Source organism: Leuciscus leuciscus (genome assembly GCF_965113295.1).
Source record: "Leuciscus leuciscus genome assembly, chromosome: 23".
Taxonomy (NCBI): domain Eukaryota; kingdom Metazoa; phylum Chordata; class Actinopteri; order Cypriniformes; family Leuciscidae; genus Leuciscus; species Leuciscus leuciscus.
In genome coordinates this window covers 11,104,422-11,130,451 of record NC_138747.1, presented here as the reverse complement: position 1 = coordinate 11,130,451, position 26,030 = coordinate 11,104,422, and the positions used below count along the sequence as shown (strand labels likewise).

Sequence of the window (26,030 nt, the reverse complement as noted above, 5' to 3'; positions counted from 1 at the left end):
AGGTTACCAATTAAAGTATTTCTGGTATCACACAGCGCTTAGGAAAACTGTTTGCTGTCATGTTTGATTTCGACATGTAAATGGTAAGGACTCTCACTAGTCCTAGGAATTGTGAGCTGGAGCATAAATATTCAACTCAGGGGGGCCGTCTGGATCGCAAAGTAAAACACTGCACCCGCTGGGAACATCCTCCTCGCTCAGTCATCATATCCACTCACACACCACCTAACACCCTTGTGTCGTTTAGCACGCTCCAAGCTTCAATTAGTGAAAAACATTGCTAGCTATAAACACACCATTGACTGGAAAATGGCTTGTGACTTTGAACCAAAAGGTGTTTATAGGTTTTGTCTGCATAATTCATCTTGACTTGCACTAGAACTGAAATATTTAATTGGGCTTTTGAATGAGGCACCAACGTAACTCAATACGTTCCCAGTGCCTACTAAATATCTCGTGACGAAATCACTGACTTCAGATATTTTATAAGTTCAGATGGCGAGGTTAGACTGTAATAGTCAACAGATTGAAATAAACTCAACAGTAAAACATCTGGAAACATTACAGAAATGTCATGAAAATAATGTCAGAATGCAAACAATCTTAATAACGGGCTTTATTTTCTTTAGGTAAAATTATTTATTTTATTTGATTGTGGAGTGAAATATGACCTAGACAGGATTTAATGAGATTCATCACTCATATAAAGGTTTCAGTTTTGTTCCAGAGGTTTAAAGAAATGACAGATCGTTCTTTTGCCAAATGTAAAACTGTTGTTTGCATAACATTCATAGATGTAATCTTTTGAATAGCATAGAATAACTCAATCCGTTATCATTTCTCATTGTTTAGTTTTGATTTGTCTTGTCTAGCTTTCATTGTTTAGGCACGGTCAGTATACAACTTAAGATTAGTGAACTGCTATTTTTGTTTTGCTATTTTTGACCAAGACAAGACAAGATACCCTAAAACAGTGCTGGTAAAGCTTACCCTCTCAGTCAAGTGGATTCCCTGAAAATAGTAAAGAGTTAAATCTCAGGCTGGAAGGGTCAGCTCAGATCATTGTGACAGAATACTTCAACCAAAAGGCAACATTGCACAATTAGTTAGATAAGGAGAGGAATTAGTTATCTTGCAGGATGCCAGTTGGCCATTGCTCAAAATAAGCAGCTCTCACCGGATAGAAACACTTGGAGCTCTCAACAGTTTGCATCTCTGTATTGCATGAGTATGATAATCAGGGAAAGTAGAGGCATACTGCACTGATAATATGTTTGGCAGGAAAGCAGTTTATCGTTTTGCACATACCGGCATTACCAACATGTGCATTGAATTAAAAGTCAAAGGTAGCAGCCTAGACTGTTTGTGTTGCATGATTCATCTCACCCACCGATCATGAATATCTGTAATGGAGATATGCAATGTCCTATGGGAAACTTGTTATTTGAAATCAAATGAGGACATGTTTTTTGTGACCAAAAAAAGATGGAAAAAAACTGATTTAGTCCCATAAAGCCTAGGCAAAATCCAGGGTATGGCTATATAGGAGTTTTTAAAGGATGGGGTAGTTAAACTCATGGACTGTCTATCGTGAAGTTTTATTGATCAGTTTCTCCTTGAACCAAGGAAGTTATCAAAGGTATGTGATGTAATTCCAGCTATAAAATGTGAACCATTTTTATTTTGAAAGTTCTCCAAGTGCTCTACGATTGAGCTCCATTATAAGCATAAAATGTTAATTATGTGAATACACCATTTTAAATAGACTATTAGCAGGTAACATGGAGGAAATCAGGAATATGCGTCAAAAACAACCTACATTTGGTCTCCTATTTGCTTGGGATGAAAAGGTGCTTGTGCTAATATGTATGTATGTGCATGTGGTGTCTTGCTTTAGTGGGAACCTTAGCACTTTGTTGATATCCTCTTTTACGTCTGAATGTTTACTGCCAGCAGTAATGCAGCGATTTGTGATCCTGTCTTCCCCTATTTCAAATGCATCTAGGCTCTGTTCGCATTTAAGAATTAAAGAGACTCAGAGCCATACAGAGATAATGATATAGACAGGGCTCTGGAGATTAATTTTTTCCCTTAAGGCTAACACTTACTGCAGGAAGTCGGGTTTAAATTTAAGTTTGTATTCAGATTTGTTAGTTCCTGTAACTGATTCTCATAAGGAAATGTCACTTTAGTGCCTTTTATCCTGCTCCACCAAAATTTCACTCATGTTCTGCATTTGAAACATCACCATGGTACCATATTCAGCTTGTTTAGGAGGAATTGATTACTTTAACATAATTTTCAATAACACAAGGAACATATTTTTGAATGAATAAATATTAATAATATGTGTAGCCTCAAAATCCTATCACTCTCTAACTTTTCATCAGTTTATGCCTGAAGGAATCTGGTTTATGATTTGCTGAGTTCCATACTTATTTGGTCTTTTAAAGTGTCTAATAAAGTCAAGATGAATTTCTTTGCCGTGAGATTTATAAATATAATGCACATGCACAAACTGCTAATGTGGTGTGATGCCTCAAATGCCCATATGGCAACACAATGTAACTCATCACCACTAATAATGTATTACTTTAGAATTCAAATTCGTGTAATTGGATTTTATCAAATCAGGCCAGTTTAATCTAAAAAGATGGATACTTCATTTTAATCATGTTGGCAGCTTTTTCCAAGAGCTGATGCCAGAAAGATTTTGTGGAGATACAGAGTATGTGTGAGACGTCAGTAGATTTGAATTCTGAGATGAATTGCCCCTGTGTCCAAAACATATGGTATCAAACAAACAGATCATTGTGGCTAATGTATGCTCTCAGCATACTTGAAAATATGAGTTTGTGCTATGATAAATCCTCATGCATAGTGGATATGGTGTTAAAATGCACATTCATTTGAATCTTGCCTGTCAGCCTCAAAGTCTGTATTCTGCCCAATGAAAACTGCTGATGATTGACTTTTACACTCATTCATGAATAAGATATCTACTGTTTGTTTTTTCTGTCCATAATACATTAAGATTCAGATTCAGAATATGATAAGTCTTCATAATATAAAAGATATTTCAGCAATTTTGTGTTTTGCGGCCAAAGTTTTTGAGTACAAGAATGTGCACGAAGCAACATAAGCAAATTACATTTCATTCATGATTTGAGGATCATGTGACACTGAAGGCTGGAGTAAAGGCTGCTGATAAAAGCTTTGCCATAAAAGGAATAAATTACATTTTAAAATCTATTAAAATAGAAAATATTAAATTGTAATAATATGGCACATGACTGTTTTTACTATAATAAATGCAGCCTTGGTGAGAATAAAAGACTTTTGAATACATTGAAAAATCTATCGACCCCAAACTTTTGCTCTCCGTTGGGAAAGCATATCTTCCTTATATTTTAACATCTACAGTAAGTAACAATGCTCCTACCATGTTGCTGAATACTGAGCCTTACTCTTACTCTTAACTGTGACACCTTATGAATGACCCATGTTTGCATCTTAGTTTCCATGGAAAAACCATAGAAATTCATGTTTTTATCAGCTTACAGCGCTGTGCTGTTTGATGCATATCCATAGCTGAGGTAAACAGTATGTCCACAGACAATCATGTGTCTGTGATCAATCATCTTACATCAGAGAAACACACAAGGCCGTATACAGGCAGTGTTGTCTGTCCAAAAGGCTCTGATGGAGGAGAGCTTGGAGATTAAATGTCCAACAGAGACTCCAACAGCATCATTTGAAACACCAGCACAGCCCAAAATCACGCAAAAGAAATCACTGCGAGAGTCTGGATGTCAGTCACAGGTTTAGTGTGATCACACTTTCTCGTTTGTGATAAATATTACAGGAGTGTCAGAGTCTGTTGTGGAGTAGGTTTCTCTCTCTCTGGGTTTTTTTTTTATGTGAAAGATTGAACTGAATATGAGCTTGCTTCTTGATTCTTGTATTTTTTGTTCATGTTGGATAGGACTGGGACCAGATTGGCATGCGTGTTACAGCTGAAAGAGCTGAATTATACAATTTGATCAAGGGTGTGTCACGTCCCCTGACTAAGTCTGTGTTCTTGACAGTGTATCAGTACATAAGAAAGAGTTGGGACATATGGATTTGAATTTGCACTTCCCGGATCTGTTTTGTTCGTTCACATGTTACAATGTATTTTACTTGACTTCTGGGAGAATGCACTGTTAAAAACATTAAAAACTTAGAAATTTAAAGGCATCATGACAGGCAAAGTTTGCTTTCCTTTGTTTAAAAGGGTTCATCACTGTTTTTTAAGCTGATAGTTGTTAGTTTACGTCACAGCACTTGTATTGCTAGTCGAAGTCAAGTGGTTTTAGTGGGAGGGACATTCTAGAGAGCATTTGTTTGGGGGGAATTTTTTTTTTTATTTGACAGGATGCAGAGAGAGTCATCAATATTGTTCGCATATTTTGACAGAAGAGAACGACTGTCAATTTCACAAGTTTGGGGTTGGTAAAATTTTTCAATGTTTTTGAAACTAGACTTTTATGCTCACAAGGCTGCATTTATTTGTTCAAAAATACAGTAAAAACTGTAATATTGTGAAATATTTAAATAAACTTTTCTATTTTTATATATTTTAATTTAAAATGTAATTTATTCCTGTGATGGCAAAGCTGAATTTTCAGCATCATGCGTCACATGATCCTTCAGAAATTCTAATATGATGATTTCTTATTATTATCAATGTTGAAAACAGTTGCGCTACTTAAATTCACAATGAAATCAAAATTGAAGTCACTATGTGAATGTGAAGTGACACGTGACGGCCAAGTATGGTAACCCATACTTCGAATTTGACCTCTGCATTTAACCCATCCAAGTTAATGCACACACATTAGGAGCAGAGTAGTGAGTAGTTAACAAACACACACACTGCAAACGTGGATACACACACCCAGAGCAGCGGGCAGCCTTTGTGTGGCGCCCGGGGAGCGATCAGGGGTTAGGTGCCTTGCTCAAGGGCACATCAGTCATTTCCCACCGGTTCTGGAAACGAACCAGCAACCTTTGGGTTACCAGTTCAACTCCCTAACCACTAGGCCATGACTGCCCCCTTGAGAATGTGCCATATGAGATATCATGTGCCATATCCCCATATGAGAATGTGCCATTCTCATATGGGGATAGGGAACAATTCAGACAGTGTAAATACGGTATGCTTATGGGGTGAATGAAGACTGGTTTCATGTAAGTGTCACTGGAACTGCCGCAGCACACACACAGTCCGGTCCAGAGACACAATAGCACAGAGCGGATCATGCGCGAGTTGGCACAGACCACAAAACGTATCAGACCAATTTGAATTCTGCACTGAATGCTATATTTTAAAGCGATATGGAGGAGATTAGGAGGAGAAACGGTTAGATATTAGGAGGAAACTGCGGCTTTACCGAGTTCAGCGGCTCTGGCCGAGCTCTAAACTAAACGCTATTGGCTTTTTTTTTTTTAAAGGGGAGGGGCTGTTCGATATGTCTTCCTGTTTCAGTGGAAAATACGTTAACGTTAATTACGTTGAATGATGCTGCGCAATTCAAGGCACTTCAGTGGGCCTTTAATATTTTTGTGTAAACTGTGATGCCCTTTTTTCAGGAATCTTTGATGAATGGAGTTCAAAAGAACGGCATCTATTTGAAATAGAAATCTTTTCTAGCGTTATAAATGTCTTGACTTTCACTTTTGATCAATTTCATGCATCCTTGCTGAATAAAAGTATTAATTTAGTTTTAATAAAACTTACTTTTGAATGATTTTGTATATCTGCTAAAAGTTAATTTTGTCAAGTACACAATTGCATATAGCCTCAATGCTACCAGACATGAACTAAAAGCCACAAAACTCAATTTGAAGCCATTGGAAAACTGTCTGGCATGCAGGAATCAGCGAATGACATTACAGCACATAGATTTTATCACACCAGACAATTACAAGCTGCATAGTCTTTGTAATTGGCATGGATTTTCTATATCAGTATGGTATGAAATGAAGAAAACCGAAAGTTCAGGCCCTTTTGAGTTAGGAGAAATATGAGTCGCCCTATTAAACTCTGTCCTTATGCCTAGCGTGACAGGATGATTTGAAGTCACCGTGAGAATACATCATTTCACAGAACGGTTGAAAAGGTCCAGTTATTGCCTCTTGGAGCCAGGCGACTGGGTGCTGCTCTCAGCAGAAGTGATTTCTCAATTCCCATAGGCCCACAATGCTGCAGAAAAAACTGCAATTACCAAGGACCTTCTCGTTTCAAATCCACGCTCATGCACCAGCATAAGAAAACTGACCAATCGTGTTCTTCAGCTCATATAGCCCTTACTATAGGAAATATGAGTAGGCCTATGCGTTTGGGCTTTTGCCAATGTGTCTTACTGTTTTACTGTCCTTGAGAAATTGCCCTGTATTCTGACTGCACCTCTGGTTCTTTTAGTTCCCCCTGAAATATGTGAGTTGGAGCAGTAATTCTCTATTCTGAGCTGTCAGACAGTGTAGAAAAGCTACCATGACTCTTTCTGAAAGAAAAATATTCAACAAAGTCTCTGAAGCAGGGCATTTAAAATACGAACCCCATATGAGATTTTGGGGAGGAGGGGCAGTCACATTTTTCTGATGTCAATTTCACGCACATTCACACTAAAGTTTGACTTGTTGGTCAGTGCCGCCAAATAATAACAAAAAATACCCCGCTTTATTGAAGTTTTTTTTGGCTTATCTGGGAATGCAGTTGGACAACCAGGAATGCTTGGGGCTTTCCTTCTTTTGTTTGTTTCTTTTTTTCTTTTTTAGACCTGCATTATTTGTTCTATTTCACCTTATGCCTGTTGTGCATATTGCTCGTAAAAAAACAGTGCATCATGCGTATACAATGTAAAAAATATATATTTCAAAGTTTCAAATGAAGATAATTTTTACAAGAAAAACTGTTAATTTTTCTTAGTTTCTTTGTAATTTTTGGTAAAAATGTAGGGCCCATTTACACAACACACCGTTTTCAACTTAAAACGGAAAACTTTTTTATGCATTTTGGCCATTCATTTACACAACAATATTGTGGGCCATATGGGGGCCTATTAACGCAAACTTTTGAAAACGGGTTTCGATGTGCAAGTTTTTGAAAACAATACTGTTATCGTCCCCGTGCAAACTACAAAAACGCAAATTTGTGAAAACGGTAACATCATGCACATGCGCTTTACAAAGTGACATCGCCAACTACTGGCCTGGCATGAGTAATACATCGTTATTAGTTGTTTTCACGGATCCGTGTGAACGGGGATCATTTTAACAATATTGTCGTCTGTACTCAAAGCGGAAAGGAAAAACGTTTCTGTTTTTAGTACATTGTTTTTTAGTGTACTGTATTAGTGAGTGAAAGGTCTGTTTTGGAAAATCACTCATCAGCTGCTTTAAATGCCATAAGAATTCAACGTAGGGAGTTGATTGTATTGTGAAGAGCAATTAAGATTGGGATCTCTCTCAACAATGTGGAACAATGGCGCTCTTAGCAAGGACTTATCTTCCACAATCAACAAACTAACAAAGGGTTTATAAGAGTTTAGACAAAAGTGGTTGATATTATGGCCTCAACATCTCAAAATAATGATGGAGTCACTAGTTCTTTACAAGTAGCTAGTCTGCCCTAGAAAATAAGAACAGTAAGCCAACACTACACTCAAAAAGGGGATTTCCAAAAGAGGGTTTTCACAGTGATGCCATAGAAGAACCATTTTTGGTTCCCCAAATAACCTTTCAGTCAGCAGTTCCTAAAAGAACCATTTGTTTCTTAGTGTAAAGACCATTGTAATAATCTGAAGTATTTTTCCACTAAAAACAACAACTTTATTTGAGTGTAGACCAAAGAAAAACTTTTTTTCTGTTACATTTTTCTTTGTTTATGTCTATGAGAAGAACTAATTTTGGTATTTTTTTATTTTCACAAAAGTTACTGACACAATGCAATGGTAGTGCAGATTTTTTGGGGGAGGTTTCATGGTTCTGAAATTATTTAGGCTGGTGATTTGTCCAGATCCAATCATTTTATAGGATGTTACATCTGTGACAGGTGCATCCCTGTGGCAGACAGTAATCATTCCCAGGAAATGAAGAGATTATTGGTTAAAGATTCTGATTATGACAGTAATGTTAATCCATCTGCAGAGTCATACCAATGGTGTTGATGAGTTTCTCTGCTGTTATTATGAAACTCATTTTGGCTGCTACTTTCTATTATGTGCTTACATTTTTAAAATGTATATTACATATTAATATTTTAAATAATATCTATTATATTTTTAAATTATTTATTAAATAAAAATTACAATTACATATATAATTTATAATAACATTTATAAAATTGTTATGAATATAAATAATAATTATATATTTATTTTATTTTATTATATAATTATTTTATTATTATGTTATTATTTTATTACCTGACAATAAAAAACTAAAATAGGTGAAACATTCTTTGTTTATGTTTTAAATTATATGTAATGACTTTTTTATACTATGTTATTATATATTTAAATGATTTTTTTATCTTACTTTGAAGGGGGACCCTTCAGGGATTTTTTTACTTTGACCAGTAAGACTTGGTTGGACCGGCAAAGCTCACAAAATTATCAGCAGTTCTGTATTAGGGTTTTATATCTTGAATTTTTGTCATTCTTTAAATCATTTCGTGTGATGTTAGCAATGACATCGGTTAGCAGAAAAGGAAATTACTTGACCTGGAATGCAAGTGTTGGAATGCAGGACTCCAGACTAATTCCTCTTTGTGCTACTTCATATTAGCAGAAACGCACAATTCACTGACACATGCCGGCTACGCCTCAGCTTCTTTCCTGGATGTTCCTTTGTATGCAAAAGTGTGTTGACGTGTTCCTGAAAGTGATAGATTACCAGACGCGAACAATTTGATGGAGTACGGAAGGCCGGATGGGGATGCAGGTCACTGCAAGAGATTAGACTCATTAAACAAAGAGACTTTATGTAGAGTTGAAACAACAAAGCCTGGGAGTTCATTGTCCTGGGAAATGCATTATGCATCTGAAGGCTTTTCGTACAGTTATCAAAGGAAGTCTTGAGTATTGTGTCAGTTACAGAATAATGACAGGAGGAGGAGATGCTGAATGCAATAATGCTGATTCCTGTTTAACATAAGTGTACACATAGGAGTGAACATGAACAAATGGCTAATGATGCTCATGTAATAAGTTGAAGAAAATAATGCTTTTGATTGCATAAAAAGTACTTGATTTAATAACTGATGAATTAGGTTGAATTATTTTAGTGGTAACACTACAATAAGGTCTTATTTGTTTACATTAGTTAATGCAGTTTACATTAAGTTATTATGAGCAATGCATGTTAGTTAATAAAAATACAATTGTTTATTGTTTGGTCATACAGTTCACAGTGCATTAACTAATGTTAACAAACACAACTCTTGATTTTAATAATGTATTAAATGTAGAAATTAATCTATCTAAGATGAATTAATGCTGTAGAAGTATTGTTTATTGTTAGTTCATATTAACTATGTAGTTAACTTAAGTTTCCAAATGAAGACTTATTGTAAAGTTACCCTCTCTCTCTCTCTCTCTCTCTCTCTCTCTCTCTCTATATATATATATATATATATATATATATATATATATATATGTATGTGTGTGTGTGTGTTTAACAGATTTTAAATTTTTTATGCTTAGAGAGCAATTTAGATTGGGAATATTGCTTTTCATATGATAGCATAATGAGAACAACAAGGAATTAGAGAGTTAGAGAGTGGCTCAGAGGTAAGATAAAGAATGAAGCGTGCACCAATTATTATAATGATGGCGAAGAAAGGGATGTCCAGAAAATGTCAGGGTTTTGGTTTTGCATTATGTCCATGTCAAATTTCCATGGCAAGCCATTCCTTGTCACTGTTATTTTTTTCACATAAACCTATTTGTGTAGCACTTTTTACATTAGTAAAAAAAAAAAAAAAAATGGAGACCACTCAACAGGGGTAATGTGAAAATAAGTCTACTAATTTAGAAGAAATCGACTTTCATTCATGAGCGGAGCGTGCTCGGTATGCTCACTTAAAATTGAAAAGCTTCAGGCACTTGTTCTAAGCGCTGACTTTGTAGATATTGTTTATTAAAAAGCGACTTTGATGTTGCACATTTAGAAGTACATTGGACAATATACATTTGGGGCGCTGAAATGCAGCCAGAAATAAAAAACAATGTTTAACGCCCCTCCAGTGCTCATGTCAAGTAGATGTACTTTGCAAGCTAGTGGCCCTACGCCATTGTTTGAGTGTATTTGTCACTGTTAAAACTGTCTGAGATGTTGCAACAACGCAGAGTGCTCCGATTTTAAATTGTGTCACCTGTGTGAAGTGACATTTACCATAAATCTAAGAGTATGCAGTGAATCATTTTGAATAGCCATCATTATTAGGAAGTATAAGGAAGTCCTCAGATTGTATATGCATCCCCTATTGGTTTGTTTATTAAATATATTGGCAAATATATTTAATTTATTTTACCCTCTTTAAATTCATTCCACAAAACCTCCACCAATTTCCCTTAAAAGCATCTGCAGATTGCATCTGGTTCCAGTTAGAAGTGTTTAGTTCCACAATATCTTGTTTAAAGTCCAAACTACAGGAACAATGTCCATTTTCTCAAAACACCGTCTTGCTGATGATACAGTCTTTGTTTGTATATGGAATATATCACAATGATGCATGCACAGTGTTTATGTTTCTTCCGTATTTTGTCCTTTCTAATTAACATAGACGTTCACATCAAACTTCCTGATTCAAACTGGGAAGGAAGGATTCGATTTGTGCCGTTCGATAAAACAGTTTAAAACAAAACATAATAAATATTTTGGTTGTTTAACATCTGTTTTTCTGTGGGAATGAACAATGGATCTCTCATTGTCTGCTTTGGGAGTAAATAACCAAAGTCAAGAGCTCTTCAACGTGGTTGCCCAGAAAGATCAGACAATTGCCGCTTTGAGGTCAAAATGTGACTTTATGACTAGTGAAAGGGGTGTATGGTTAACTGAAGTTCAACTTATGAACTCAAGTTCGTCATCACAGATATGTCAATGAACGCCAATGGGCCATGAACGCTTTTAAGAAGATTAAAAATGAGATCATTAGAGTGACTGAATCTGCAGTTTGTGGCTGATTATGGCATTTGTGTGACCCAACAGAGCTGTTCAGTCTTGACGTCAATTTGTAGGTCGACCTAGGCTAATTTGCCATGAGTTCTCTTGGGAAACTTGAATGGATTTTTTTTAGAACAGCAGTTTTGAATTTGAGTAACATGCGGTGTGTGGTTGACATTACTCGAAGAGCCGCTGTTCAACAAATGTGAACAAAATGTAGAGCAAAAGATTAAAGTCTCTTCAAATCATGTTAACCACATACTTTGTTTTACTTATAAATATAAAAAGCTGCTATTCCAAGCCAAATCGCTCTAAAAATGGCAACATTTTAAATGTTTCTTCTGGATTTACAAACCGAACAGCTCTATTTCATAAATGTTGGTTGCTATACCTTTCATTTACTTTCCAGAAAACTGATGAAGCAGACATTTTTCTTTATGTTACTGTATTTTCTGGTTAGTTGTTACCGACATGCTGTTCACTGATTCAATCCATGCTTTCACAAATCTCCCTGGTTTTGATCCTGCAGATGTTCTGTTACTAAATCTGTCGAGCTCGGAGAGGACCTGTTTTGAAGAGCGCTTTGTATTGTAACCATCTGCTTTACAGATGACCTAATGATGATCTAACAGAGCAATGGCAACAGCCTTCATTTTAGCGCCCACCCCTTCGTGTGAATCTATGGGATGTTTTACAGACCTCAACAACAATGTGATCAATACTGCAATTTAACAGGCTCTTAATATACAGGCCTTTGTAAGCACATTGAAGAAAATCCTTGAGAAGTCAAAGCCTAAACATTAGCTTTGCTTAACTCAATGCGCAAGGCCTTCATTGCGAAATAAGTCTGGGCTTAATGAAAGACTCATGCTACATATTCTGAGCTTTTATCAAAAAGTACATTTACAGATTTCATCATTAATTACGAGATACCGTACATAGTCCTAACAGTTGTTGCACTTGAGCAAAATGAGCAGAAACTCAAAGCCATTATGAATCATCGCTTGAGCTTTCCTGCTTTCACGGTGTCATAAAAATGACATGCACTGAATAACGTGAACACAACATATGCCCTTGTACAAATAAACAAACCCCAATACAATTCAAGGCTCAAAAAATGGGCATCACTCATGTTTTATGGCTGTGAAAGTTAAACAGGAAAGCGGAGAAGTTTTTTTTAGCTGATTGCTAAGCGACTGTTGTTTTGTCTTGCGGTCAGTTTTTGTGTTCTTTAATAGAGTACCGGTCACTCTTCGTCTCTGGAGACACTTTGCTAATGAGTTTTTCCTCTGCTGTATTTGAAAGATTATATTTATAGACAAACCTTAAACTCTTTTAAGCATTACAGAACGTTTTAATAAAAATTGTAGTATATAAACCAGGTGCGGCATGACAAGATTCCAGCGCCACACCATTTTTTTTTGTCTACAATGTCTACATGAAAGTTAAATGCACTGAACTTCGCTGCACTCGCAACACAAAGAAAACTAAGAACACATGGTGCTTCCACATCCTTTTTCTGGTTTTACTTGCGGAACTTGAGGGATTTGTCATAGCATCCTATATCTCTCAACTTCTATAATCAATCTCTTCCCAATCATGCTGTTTAAGAGGAGCGGGATTTTGGTTCAATGCATTTTCTGAGACATTAGTGCAAAACAATGGAAACCAAACAACCAACACCATGGAAGAGATAACTTTTCCCCCCTTGTCGTTGGGTTTTGGAAACCGTGTTAATTTTTTGTTGTTGTTGATTATGCCTTGACTTAATCAGAACAATGAGTATTAGAGATGTTTAATCAATTCCAGAACTTCTGCTGTTTACATGTATGTCACATGAAGTAAGTGAAATCCCAGGCAAAATCTGCAGACTTTTTTTTTATATTTTATTTTTTTAGATAAAATTAAAATGTATTATGCGGTTATTGGCAGCTACGATCATAATCGAATTAGCCCAAATATTTAATAAACGAACACTCAAGGGGTGTGAAGAACTGTGAATGACAAGCGTTCCAGTTCTGCAAGCTTTTTTTCTTTGAGTTCAGCAAGAACAGATTCGAAATTTGACTGAATTAGTGTGTTTTAGTTGTTGCATGAAAGCCAATAAGACGTTCCACTCTGTTTACTTCTATGTCTGTCCACTGATTAGCTATAAATAGCTTAGAGGCCCTATTGTTTCTGAGATATTTAGTACAGATGGAAGTTTATCACAAAGTTCAAAAAGTCACCTGGAACAGCAGCTAGTGACCCCTGTCAAGCATTCCAGGAATCCCAGAGCGCTCCGGGCCTCATGTCACTGCTTAAGCAATTTTACAATCAGATCCTCTCCAAGTAAATTCACAGATCATGGATGTGTCTGGTTATAGAGGAGATGCGGGCTAGTTATCATCATTTTAACAGTGAGTATTTTTCAGGGTGGAGTTGTTGTTCAAAGTCAGTTTCTGTATAAACGCATAAATCTCAAAGGGTCAAAACCTCAAAAAGGATCACAGGTCTGTTCTGATTGGGTTGTAGACAGCACAGAAAGATGAAAATAATAAATCTTTTATTGTTATGATTTTTATAATAAAAACCACATGAAATTACATATAGGCTAGATAAATATTTATAATTTTATGGTATAATATATAATGACATCTATATATTTTTTATTGATTATAATGATTATTATTAATAATAATAATAATTCATTTTAATTTAGTTAATAATAATAATAATAATTTTGTTTACTTTTCTAAGATAAGTACTGGATCAGGTCATTTGTCCAATGTAAAATCTAAGTTCTGAAGCAGAGCCAGTTGAGAACCAAGTATTGGCTACAAAAAAAGATATTTAACGTTTTCCCTATTGCAATTTATAAATTAGCAAAAATAACCTTAATGACTTCCTAGTGTGAACTAGCCCTGTTTTGCCTATTTTCTTCTTTTGCAGGCAAATGTTCACTCCCAGAATGAATAACTCAATGGGAATCCATTTTTTCAATTCAAAGTATTGTTCACACCAAACATTTGCACTGACTTTTAGCGTTTGGCATGAAAGAGCCGTAAGACTCACACCTAAGCAGTCTTTATTATTACCCTCTTATGGTCTGATTGAAAATTACTCTTGTCAGACTTATACTTAATGTTATCAAGTCCTCATTTCTATACTCTCTACACTCATTGAAGTAATGGGATTTAATCATATAAAATTCATTTAACTGCTGTTTCACAGCATGTTTGAATAGAAAAGCCATATGATTTTTGACTATATTTTTATGGTTTTCATCCATCATTTCCACAAACTGATTTAGTTCAATTTGAATTTAATTCAGGCCTTCATTCGCACTGAGGGATGAGTAATTCAAAATGTCAAGTGTTTGAAATGAGTCATTACTCTTGTTTCTTTGTATCACGATTTGTTGAAAAGATCAGCCGGATATGCTCCTCAAATTCGTCTTCAATAGACGGCTTATCGAAATTGGTGCTTTTTAAAGACAAATATTTGAAGGCTGAGTTATTTTGTGCTAATGACGCCTATGATGATGCACATACCATGACTGTGTCTGAGTCTTTGAGTCAGTCTCTCTGTTTCCCTCTATACAAAGGCTGCAGATTACATCTTTTATGCTTCTTCTATGGATCCGAGTTGGGCTTCGCCTCTGGGGCTCTATCAATGCTGAGTTTCTTGTCTGCCTGTCTGCCCTTTTCATGTCAGAAAAGCGTTCACTGTAAACTCTCTATTCTTTTGTCTGGTTTATGTAAGATAAAACTGATCTGTGAGATGGTTGTCCTCTCGGCACTTTCACCTCCAGGATTGGTGGAGAGCTGTTGTGTGGCCGGGCAGAAGTGGGCCGAGGAGAACCAGCACTGCAACCGTATGCCTGTCAAAACAGAAGACCTCAGCTCTGTGTGTGGGTAAGCTGGATGACGTTTCAGATCCTTGGTTATGCTGCTCAGTACAACTTCCTTGAGGAATCAGTCAAGTAGGAAGCAGAGTGAGAATAATCCATACTAATTTTCTCTGGATGCAAATGAATTCTAAAATGCTGCTGCTGATTGGTCAGTTGCAGCCAGTTGTTTCCAAAGCATCCAGAGGTTTTCAACCTTTTGGGTGCCATGGACTTGTAAATGTGATGAGGATGTAACACCTTTCCTTAAATGTAAAAGACAGCTATATATTTTCATGTATAAACAGACAATTTTTACTATCATTTTTATAATTAAATTTTTTTCTGGAAATATGACGTTTCTATAAAGTTGGCACTGCATTTTTTTTCTACCCACAATTAAATATATAAACCTGATGAGAAACTTAAAATTACGGCTGTCAAAATAAAATAAAGAAGAGGTTAGTTATATAATATAATAATATAGAGTATATATTATATATATATATATATTATTATTATTATATATTGTATTATAATTATATAATATAATATACTGTACACTACTGTTCAAAAGTTTGGGGTCTATACGAATATATGCTTTTGAAAAACCTTTTATACTCACAAAGGCTGCATTTATCTGATCAAAAATACAATAAAAACATACATATGATTTGACACAACAAATTGTGAATTTTCAGTGTCATTACTCCAGTCTTCAGTGTCACATGATCCTTCAAAAATTATTCTAATATGCTGATTTGGTGCACAAGAAAAAAAAAATGTCTTAAGTATTAATAAAAAAATACAAAATAAACATACAGGTCCCAAATTTTTAACAGTGGTGCATTTCTTTTTCTCTTTTTCTCTTCTTCTTTTTTTTTCTGAAATCCTTTCCATGGACCCCCTAGCACTCTTTCCCCTAGTCCTCTGGGACTCCTTAGACCCCAGTTTGAAAACCTCTGCTCTAAACAAACAAGTAAATCTGATGAGAAAGGTGTTGAAAGGCTTGATTTTAGAAACGGGTATTAAATTATGTTAAAAACATATTTTTTTCTGCTTTGTTGAAGTGTTGTCCAGAAGCAGTGCTGTTCAGGTTCTCTGAGAGAGAGCAGGTGTCAGGCTGGCATGAATGCTGCAAAGGCCGGACATGCCTGTGAGGGAAACAGCCCGCTCTGCGGAGAAGATTCCCAAATGGTAAGATATTAACTAGTGGCATCAAACAGACTAAAAAATAATGACTGTTTTCAAACAGTCTACAGAGTTAATGAAAGAAAAATACAAATGATGCATGATCTCTGGGGTATTCAGTATGTTTGGAAACAGTCATTATTTTGGCCAATTCAGAATTATTTACTGAATACGGTCTGGTCATGTGAAAGGCTGGCGATAACAACATGTCCTAATCAGTCCCAACATGACAAAATCTAAAAAAAATTGTCTTAACAAGCTGTGAACACAACAAGCAGTAGGACATTTTTAAAAATGTGTTTGGTTTCTTTTTCTGCTGGTTCAAGCTGGGTAACCCCGCCCACAGTGAAATTCCCTTGGTCCAAATACACTTCTGTTCAAAAAGTTTGGGGTCGGTAATTTATTCGATAAAAAATACAGTAAAAACAGTAAAATTGTGAAATAATAATACATTTTAAAACATGTTTTCTATTTTATTTTGAATTTTTTCCTGTGATGGCAAAGCTGAATTTTCAGCAGTGTCACATGATTCTTCAGAAATCATTCATCTCTTTCTTGCTATTTAATGTAGGACTGCTGTAACTGCTGTGCACTGGGTCTGCGTTTACGAAATGAAGGTAAAGGCTGTGAAGTGCATGAGCATCTGAGTTACCCATGTGGACACGTCTTCCTCACGTGCTGCGAGGAGGGCGAGGAAGGTCTTGCTCCGCCCACGATCAAGAAAAAACATAGACCTCAACCGACTGCTCTTCCTAAGAGAGGTGAAATACTTTTCTTTTACACAACCTGGAGTTTTGTTTTTACAGCAGAGTTTACTCATGCTTTGCAATGTGTAACCTAGTGTAGTGTATGGCTGATTTCCAGTGGTTGGGTCCGGGGTGAGTGAGAGTTCATATTTTATTTTGACGAACAGATCTAGACAGGCTGTCATGCCAAGAAAGGGCTGTGATGGAGACACACTATATGATGTGAAACCACACGAGGACCTGGAATGTCTCAGTTTTGAGTTGCATTTTTTTTTTTACCACAATGTCCCAGTTATCTCTTCATCCCAGTGACTTCTGAGTTTATGTCTTCTTATTAACATCAGTGCCTTAGTCGTGATTTTGCTTGTTTGTTTTTAAAGCCTGAATCATATTTGGAAGCGTCTGAAAATCTGGCTTTGTCTTGGCATTCAGTTTCACGTTCAAGTTCGTCACACTTCTGGCCGAGAGGTTGACATTGATGGATCAGAGGAAAGAAAGATGCCCAGAGCTGATTGGTCAGGTGTCACGTTACCGTTCAGAATAACGCACAAAGATGCTGGCAAGCTGGGCTGAATCAGAAGCAGATGGCAAAGCAGGCTGTTGCCTTTCTGCCCGTGCCAGCAAACTTTCCTTCTGTCTCAAATGTTTCAGCTGACTAATTTCACTCATTTTGGCAGGATTTGCATGGAAACATTGTTCTCTTTTTTGGAATTATGCTATATGTTTACACTGGGATAAGACCTGATATTAGTTTAGAAATAGTGTACACTCCAAAAATGGATTTTGTTGTTTTTTAAATTGAATTTATTAAAATGAGGTAATGCCACATAATTCTTTTGTCTTAACCTGATTTCATTGTGTGAAATCAATTTAAATTTGGAAAATGGATGTTTACTTAATCCTTTTGTATTCGGAATACATTAATAATGTTCACTGGAGAAAATACAGCAGAAATTCTAATCCAGACCCACACATTGCCTGACTGTGTAGTAAAATTAAAGTTAAATTTTTTTTTCTTTGTTAAATGCTATCTAATATAAAAAAAATATTAAATATTTATATAAAAATATAACCTAAAGCTTTCAAGTTCCAAGAATCCCAAGAATTTGCATTAAAATGTTTAATAATTTTTAAATAGATTTCAAATTTATCAGAGACACATAAGCAATGAATCGTGTCTAATACATTGTGAGTGCGTGTTTGTGTGAGGAACATTTTCCTCAATTGAATTAAGTGCCTTAAACCTGTATGTGGCTTATAGCTAAATAAAGTTGTTCAACACCTCACATCCTGGCTTTTATTCTATCACCCTGAGAGCCATAGTGTCACATCAGTGTAATGGCAGATGTCCATTACCCAACTAGAACTCCCTCAGTTATCAGCAAAACCTTAGTCAATAGACCCAGGTCAATATTCCTTTGAATGAGACTTAAAACCCAGACTTTACCTCTTGCTATGTCTCAAATGGCACATTCCTTTGGCCCAGTGCCTTGCTTCCCCTTAAGAGCCAACCTGATATCTTGAGGCAAGGTGAGATGAGCTGTAGCCGTGTCAGTAGCTACTGGTTTATTTCCTTTTCGTGTTGCACATACAGATGATGGAATGCTAAAATAGATCCAATTAAATTGCCTCCATAGAGGTATCCAAAGAAATGCATTTTCTTTCTCTTTTTAAGGAGAATATTGCTAACTATGTAATCCCTTTCGGTTGCATCAAAGGTTTAAGCGATACAAAAACGGTTGAGAGGTAATTATTTCCATGAGGGATGCTTTCTCAGGCCCCCTGCCACCTCACACCCGTAACGTGATTAATTATAGCGGAAATGTTTAATCTCCTTCTCCCTCCATTGCATTTACATTCAGTTAATGACTGTGAGAAATATTTACTTTACACCAGTGCGCTGTGTAAGGTGAAGCCGAGTCTGTTTATAATGTTTAGCCAGACGCTAATTGCCAAGTCAGTCGAACACCTTGCCAAATTGGTGTGCGATGTTGGAAAGCCTGTTGATTAACTCCGTAGAATTCGTTGACTGTGGATTTGGGATTGATAGGATGTGATTGGCAGATGGAGGACACAGAGAGCATGGCAAGAACAGCTGGCAGTGGTGGAATGACAGATGTTGACTGGAGTGTTGCTTTATGTATTATGTTTACGTAAAAGATATTTCCACACAAAAAAAACTTCTGCCTAATCACTTTCGCGAAAGGATGTGGGTTCCATCTTGTGACAAACAACCTCCCATAAAACAGGAAATAATATCATAGAGAGGACCCCTGTAGACCCCTATGACTGTCAGGACATTTCAGATTGTATTATCTCAGGGCACTTTGAAGGGAAAACAATCATAGCATATGTTGTTGTAGTGTCTTTCCAGACAGAAATGCTAAAAAAAATAACTGCTTCAAAGGGCTCTTCAAATCAAACGCTTTCTGTGAGTCAAAGCCAGAAAGTCTCTCAAAATAACAGTTCATTTATGACATGGGAAGTTTATAGGTTTACACCAAATGGTATGCATCCCAATAAAAATGATAAAAGTATTATTATTTTGAAATGTTTTAGATGTGCATATGTATTTATATTGTCATGTTATGTTATATCATTAAATCAAAACCTTTGTTGAAAACTGCCAATATTGTAATTCACTTAAAATAATGAAGCTTCCATTTTGTCAGATGCATTTAAAAGGTTGATTGAACAATTCAATGTAGAAAAAGTTGACTATCAATAATTAGCATGAACAACTTAAAGGTACACTCTGTAACCTCTCTAGTGGTTAATAAATAGAACTGCACGTGTTTTGTGGAAGAACATTGTAGCTAAAGCTACTTCTCTCTGTTTATGTAGTCACGCATGTACTGGGCTACTCCACAGCGATTGTCATTATAAACACTTATTATAAACGTACCATTGTGAGTCAGGATAAGACAAAAACACGGTTTGGAAAATGGATTCATGATATACTCGCTCATTATATTCACTGTAATTTTTGAATAAATAAAAAAGTTACATAGTGTACCTTTAAAATATGAAAGAACTTAAAATATTAAATGAAGAACTTAGAACTGAGAATCTTTTTTAATGACATTTGTTAATCAGAATTAACTTGTTTTAGCTCTACGTAGTGTTTTTGATAATATTTTGATCATTTATGAATATACATTTTACTTAAAGGTATTTATAAAGTACGTTATAATGCATAATATACACTACCGTTCAAAAGTTTGGGGTCAGTAAGATTTTTTAATGTTTTTAAAAGAAGTCTCTTCTGCTCACCAAGGCTGCATTTATTTGATAAAAAAAACAAAAAAACATTAATATTGTGAAATATTATGACAATTTAAAATGACTGTTTTCTATTTTAATATATTTTAAACTGTAATTTATTCCTGTGATCAAAGCTGAATTTTCAGCATCATTACTCCAGTCTTCAGTGTCACATGATCCTTCAGAAATCATTCTAATATGCTGATTTGATGCTCAAGAAACATTCATTATTATTATCAATGTTGAAAACAGTTGTGTACAAATTGTTGTCAAAATTCTTTGATGAATAGAAAGTTCAAAAGAACAGCATGTATTTAAAATATAATATTTTCTAACATTATAAATGTCTTTACTGTAACTTTTGATCAGTTTAAATCATCCTTGAGGAATAAAAGTATTGATTTATTTAATTTCTTTCCCCCAAAAATACAATTCTTACTGACCCCAAACTTTTGAACGGTAGTTTTTGTTACAAAAGCTTTAGATTTCAGATAAATGCTGTTCTTTTAAACTTTCTATTCATCATAGCATCATGAAATAAAAATGTAAATAACTGTTTTCAACATTGAGCATCAAATCATCATATTAGAATGATCTCTGAAGGATCATGTGACACTGAAGACTGGAGTAATGATGCTGAAAATTCAGCTTTGATCACAGGAATAAATTACACTTTACTGTATATTCACATAGAAAACAGCTGTTTTAAATTGGAATAATATTTCACAATATTACTGTTTTTGTTTGTATTTTTAATCAAATAAATGCAGCCTTGGTGAGGAGAAGATACTTCTTTTAAAAACATTAAAAATCTTACTGACCCCAAACTTTTGAACAGTAGTGTATATTATGCATTATAACGTACTTTATGAATACCTTTAAGTAAAGTGTTACCTAAATGCTTCATACTGTACATTTGTAATGTCGTGATGACTAAATTCACTTGCAGCATTTACATGATTGATTTAATTTTTCAGTGTTTAATTTATAGTTTGTTTCTTTAATTTTTAAACCGTTTATCATTTATTGGCCATAACATGAACATTTATATAGGCTTATCAGGCTTATCTATAATATTAGAATTCTGGCTTATCAACCAGAATTCTGATATTGTTGCATCCCCAGTGACAGTGTATATGCATTGATGTCAATAATGTAAATAGAGTCACATGCAAGAGATCTTACTAATCTTACTATCTCTCCCCTTCCTCAGTATCAGACAGTCAGTTTTCGAAGCAAGCGCTGTCGGTTGGGGATGTGGATCCTGCGGCTAATTCACTGGAGGATTTGGAGCATGATGACAGGTGCCAGAGATTTGCGCTTCTCTGCCATCACACCTGCATCAACACTCGCGACTCCTACCTGTGCGCCTGCCACCCTGGATACACACTCCTGCAGGATGCCCGCACATGTGTGCCAGGTAAGATCAGCCCCTCCTTGAGTTCTGATGACTCAGGAACAACCTGTTTGCTTGTGTTATAATGCATGTAGATTCAGTTTTGTGTGTGAACCATTTTAGATTAAGCAGGTGTAGCTCAACAAATATTCTATTTGGATATGCATAAAGGCTGTTGAGAACCAGTGAGGGTTTATGTTATTCCTAAACTTTCAGAGCAGAGATATACTTCTGTATACAACCTAGCATAATGAAGTCTAATCTTTATGCACTCAAAACACACTCTATCAGCCCTGCATTAAATAGAGGAATTAATCTTAATACCTTCTCAATATCCTGTCTGCAGTGCGTGTGCATTACTTAGAACTTATTTGGATTTAAAATGACCTTAAATAACACTGTGTGTACTGTGACTTTGCATTTAGGTGCGTGCCTGCACATATAGCAATCTAGAGAAGGTTTTTTATGATGAGTCAGTGAATTAGACATCCTGATATTATTTTTGAACTCTAAAGAACATGAATATTAATTCTTTATATAACATAACACGTTGAAGCACAGGCAAACAACACTGCATGTTATTTCATAACTCTATGAGATTTTTGTTTTTAAACACATTCATTTTGATCAATCTCCATCAATATCAATATCCTGTACAGTTTTTCTTAATATTATAAAATCAATAACTGGGTCGGTCTAGCTCCAAAATGACAATATATAAATATATAAAAAAATATATAAATGAAAACATATGACAGAGTTCATTTTTGGGTGAATTATCCCTTTAAGTAGATAGCACAGTGATGGGACTATCTTTGCTTTGCCTGATTCACTGCAGTTTGTAATTATTTGTCCTGTTTCCTTGGTTATACAGCCAAACAACAACGCCACTGCATGATGGGATTGTCATCATGTGTCAATATTGTTTTTGTGTTTCTGATGACATGGACGTGTTGATAGAGATAGTGTTGTGCTTCTCCGCAGTTTGAAACTTGACTCATGATCTCATGTCTGGACTGAACTAATGATACGACCACAAATAACTTCCCTCCAGCATTCTTCAGCTGACTTTTGGAATGAAAGAAATTCTGAGCATAAGATATACGTTTGCAAACGTTACAAATCAAATAGGGCTTTCCATATTTCGCATCTGGTCATGATTAAATGTTGGAAAAACTATTGTTTGGTAGTTCCTCTACCAAAAACCATCTGACAGGGTGTAAAATGAAAAAGAATGACTCATCCCTGTGACATTTCACTCTTTTCTCTCTCTTTCTGACAGAGAAGCTGGAGGAAGACAACAGGGTTGGTGAAGAAGACAGGCTGCTAACTGTAGCTCCAGCAAGACAACAAACCACCACTCAACCCCCAGTCTTTCATAACCCATGTGCAGGTACGTAATCGTTGTGGGTTTTGGTTATTTTGCTGTTAAAGGCTGTAAGGACCTTTGAAATAACTGAAAACATTTGGCGACGTAATGCGGTCAAGACCTGACTGGAACTACTTTAGCCGTGCGTTTCCCTGAAAATAATTGCACACCTTAGAACATTCGTCAACCAATCAGATTCAAGCATTCAACAGCCACGTAGTATAAAGTTCACATAACATACTATTGTTCAAAGGTTTGGGGTTAGTACGATTTTTTTCATGTTTTTGAAAGAAGTTTCTTATACTCACCAAGGCTACATTTATTGAATCAAAAATAAAGTAAAAACGGTAATATGGTAAAATAAAATATAAATATCATATATATTGATTATAAAATTTTACATTTTGGATTTTTTTTTACCTTTTAAAGTTATATATATGTGTCCGACGTTAGAGGCCTAAGAATGTTTAGACATTTTTAGTACTTTTTTTTCTTAGCTTCATTCATGATGAATCATTATGCATTATGTTTTGTGGTTGAAAGAACTCAGAATCCTTTATTTTATTTATTTATTATTTATTTATTTATCAGCAGCCGGCCTCTCAGTCAAATCTTAACATAATTGGTTGTTTTGGTGTGCACATAACATTGTTCTTTCAAATGTCATGAGATTGACACAATATTTCAATGATTTGTAACATTCTGGCACCATAACAGAGAACTAAATTCCAGACCATGTAGCCTCACAGGTACTGTATGGTCATTCTAATGCTCTGCACAACATATGTTATTTTAATTGAAACACGCTGAACAGAGGAGCAAAAAATCACCACTTCCTCCTCATCCAGCAGGCCATCCAGAAGATAAAGCACTTCACAAGAGAAGTCCAAATGCCACAACGTTTTATATATATCTGGTTTGGGGTTGATGGTAGATGTTTAAGGACTTAAACATTTACTGGAAGTCTGTTACTTGTCTGGGGCACTGTCGTGTTTCTGGAGGATCAATCAGTGTGGAAATGATCTGGATGTATCTGGGTGACTCGTTAAGTCATGCTGATCATAGTTCAATTTTGAACGAAATCTGTTATGGTCATCCATGAGCACAGCAGCTCCATTCTGGCATTAATGAGAGTGGAATCATGGGAGTTGTCGTCTACACCTCCACAGCCGATGGAAAGCAATCCGACGGGAATCAGGCAGAAATCGTGTTCATGGATGAGATGCACTGTGGTATGAAGCAGGGTGGGGCAGAAAGCCTGGGAGCGGACCGAGTCCCATGGAGGAGCCCCGGAGCTTTTATTATCCTTATATTTCGCAGTTTGTTTATTTTAATTTTTTTCCTTCTTCCTTGAACTTGAATTTTGTTACAGTTAGTGCTGAATTACTACTCATACAGGTCACTTTTTAATTTTGGGATTTTAAATAAAAATTGTGGGGTAATGCAGCGCTGTTTTACTTGGTAGAAATACTAAATATACATTTGAGTGTGTTGAAAGTTATGTTATAACGTTACTCTGCGTTCGCTCTGTGGCTGATTTGAGATGCTTGTTAACTATATCGATATTTGAATATCATATTAATGAAATATGGATGACTTGTGTTGCTAAATGGCATGTAATTAATTTTTAAATACATCGTATGGCAGAGTAAATGCTGTATTATACTGTTACTACAAATAAAGCTCTTTCTGATTATGCTATGTTAGCCACTTGACAAAACAGTGTCTCTAAGGCATGGTACAAACATGTTACTTGCTGTAAACCAAGAAAACAAGAGAATCAAACAATAAGATCGATAATTAACCGTCTTTAGTGTTTCCATGGTAAATCAAGGGATTTACAGACCGACTGCGCATTGACACGGCGGAAACACGCATTAAACTTGTAGATTTCTCTGGATTTAAACATTGTTGGAAACATTTTGGATAGTGTAAGTTCATAAGTAAACAATATATATAACTTTGCACTAGTGGTTTTGGGATATTTTAATAAAAAAATATTACATATTGTGCCTACATAAGTTATTCTGTCAAGAGCAGTGAGTGATTTTCTCTTTGTCTTTTATGACAAATGATTAATGACACAGATGGCTGTAGATATATTAGGCTCCTTTCACTTTAAGACCAAATGTGTTGATCTAAAATACTCACACACATCCAGTTTTCACCTTTACATAAGACATAACCGACTGTGTTTACATGAATGCTCCACGATGGGCATTTTGACATAATTGTGTGTATTTGATCATTCAAGCGCAACAATAATAACAGTGATCCTTGCCATTGTAATTATAATGTAATGTATAAAAAGAAGTGTGATAGATGTATTAACTGAGTTTTACTATTGTCTGCAGGTAATGGGCCCTGCTCTCAGCAGTGTACTGTGGTAAGAGGACTGGCCCAATGTTCCTGTTTCCCAGGATTCTCTCTGATGGCAGACATACACACCTGTGAAGGTAAATTACTCTAAATTGGTCTAAAACTACAAATAAACACCCTCTTTTCAACAGAGCTGTCACAAAACACTGATAAAACTCTCATACCGCACTAACCAATCCCTTAGTGGACTGAATCACTCATGTACAGTATAGCAGTTATACCCAAAGGATTATGACAAGAGATTTGAACATCACATTCTTACCTGAGGATCTGCTTCCTTCAGCTTCACTGATCCATGACCAATTACTCTCCTTCAGCCCTGACTACAATAATAAACAGTGACCTCAGCCCTGGGTTCGACAGCTCTGCTGTCTCACAATACATCTTCCTGTCTGATCTGACACTTTTACCACATGTTTATTTACTGTACTGATAGTGTTGCAGACTATATTTTTCAAGGTCTTTTCATTCCATATCCTAAACTTGTCCTGGAAGGTGCTAATAAAATTGCCATGCAGAGATGTTGCTATAAACTTATCCAAAAACAATATTTTGCTGGCTCTTTATGTAATTTACAGTATAACACCTGACAGTGAGCTGATAAAA

At 35.7% G+C, this 26,030-nt stretch overlaps 1 protein-coding gene across 2 annotated transcripts in view; it reads left to right on the top strand.

The window, feature by feature from the left end:
* Positions 1 to 26,030, top strand: part of fbln2 (fibulin 2) — a 49,245-nt gene that overhangs the window by 4,547 nt on the left and 18,668 nt on the right. For both annotated transcript variants that reach the window (XM_082154996.1, XM_082154995.1), the window contains exons 3-8: positions 15,005 to 15,107; positions 16,150 to 16,276; positions 16,842 to 17,031; positions 21,494 to 21,700; positions 22,959 to 23,069; positions 25,400 to 25,501. In XM_082154996.1, coding sequence (XP_082011122.1) covers positions 15,005 to 15,107; positions 16,150 to 16,276; positions 16,842 to 17,031; positions 21,494 to 21,700; positions 22,959 to 23,069; positions 25,400 to 25,501 — 840 coding nt within the window. The remainder of the gene's footprint in view (positions 1 to 15,004; positions 15,108 to 16,149; positions 16,277 to 16,841; positions 17,032 to 21,493; positions 21,701 to 22,958; positions 23,070 to 25,399; positions 25,502 to 26,030) is intronic.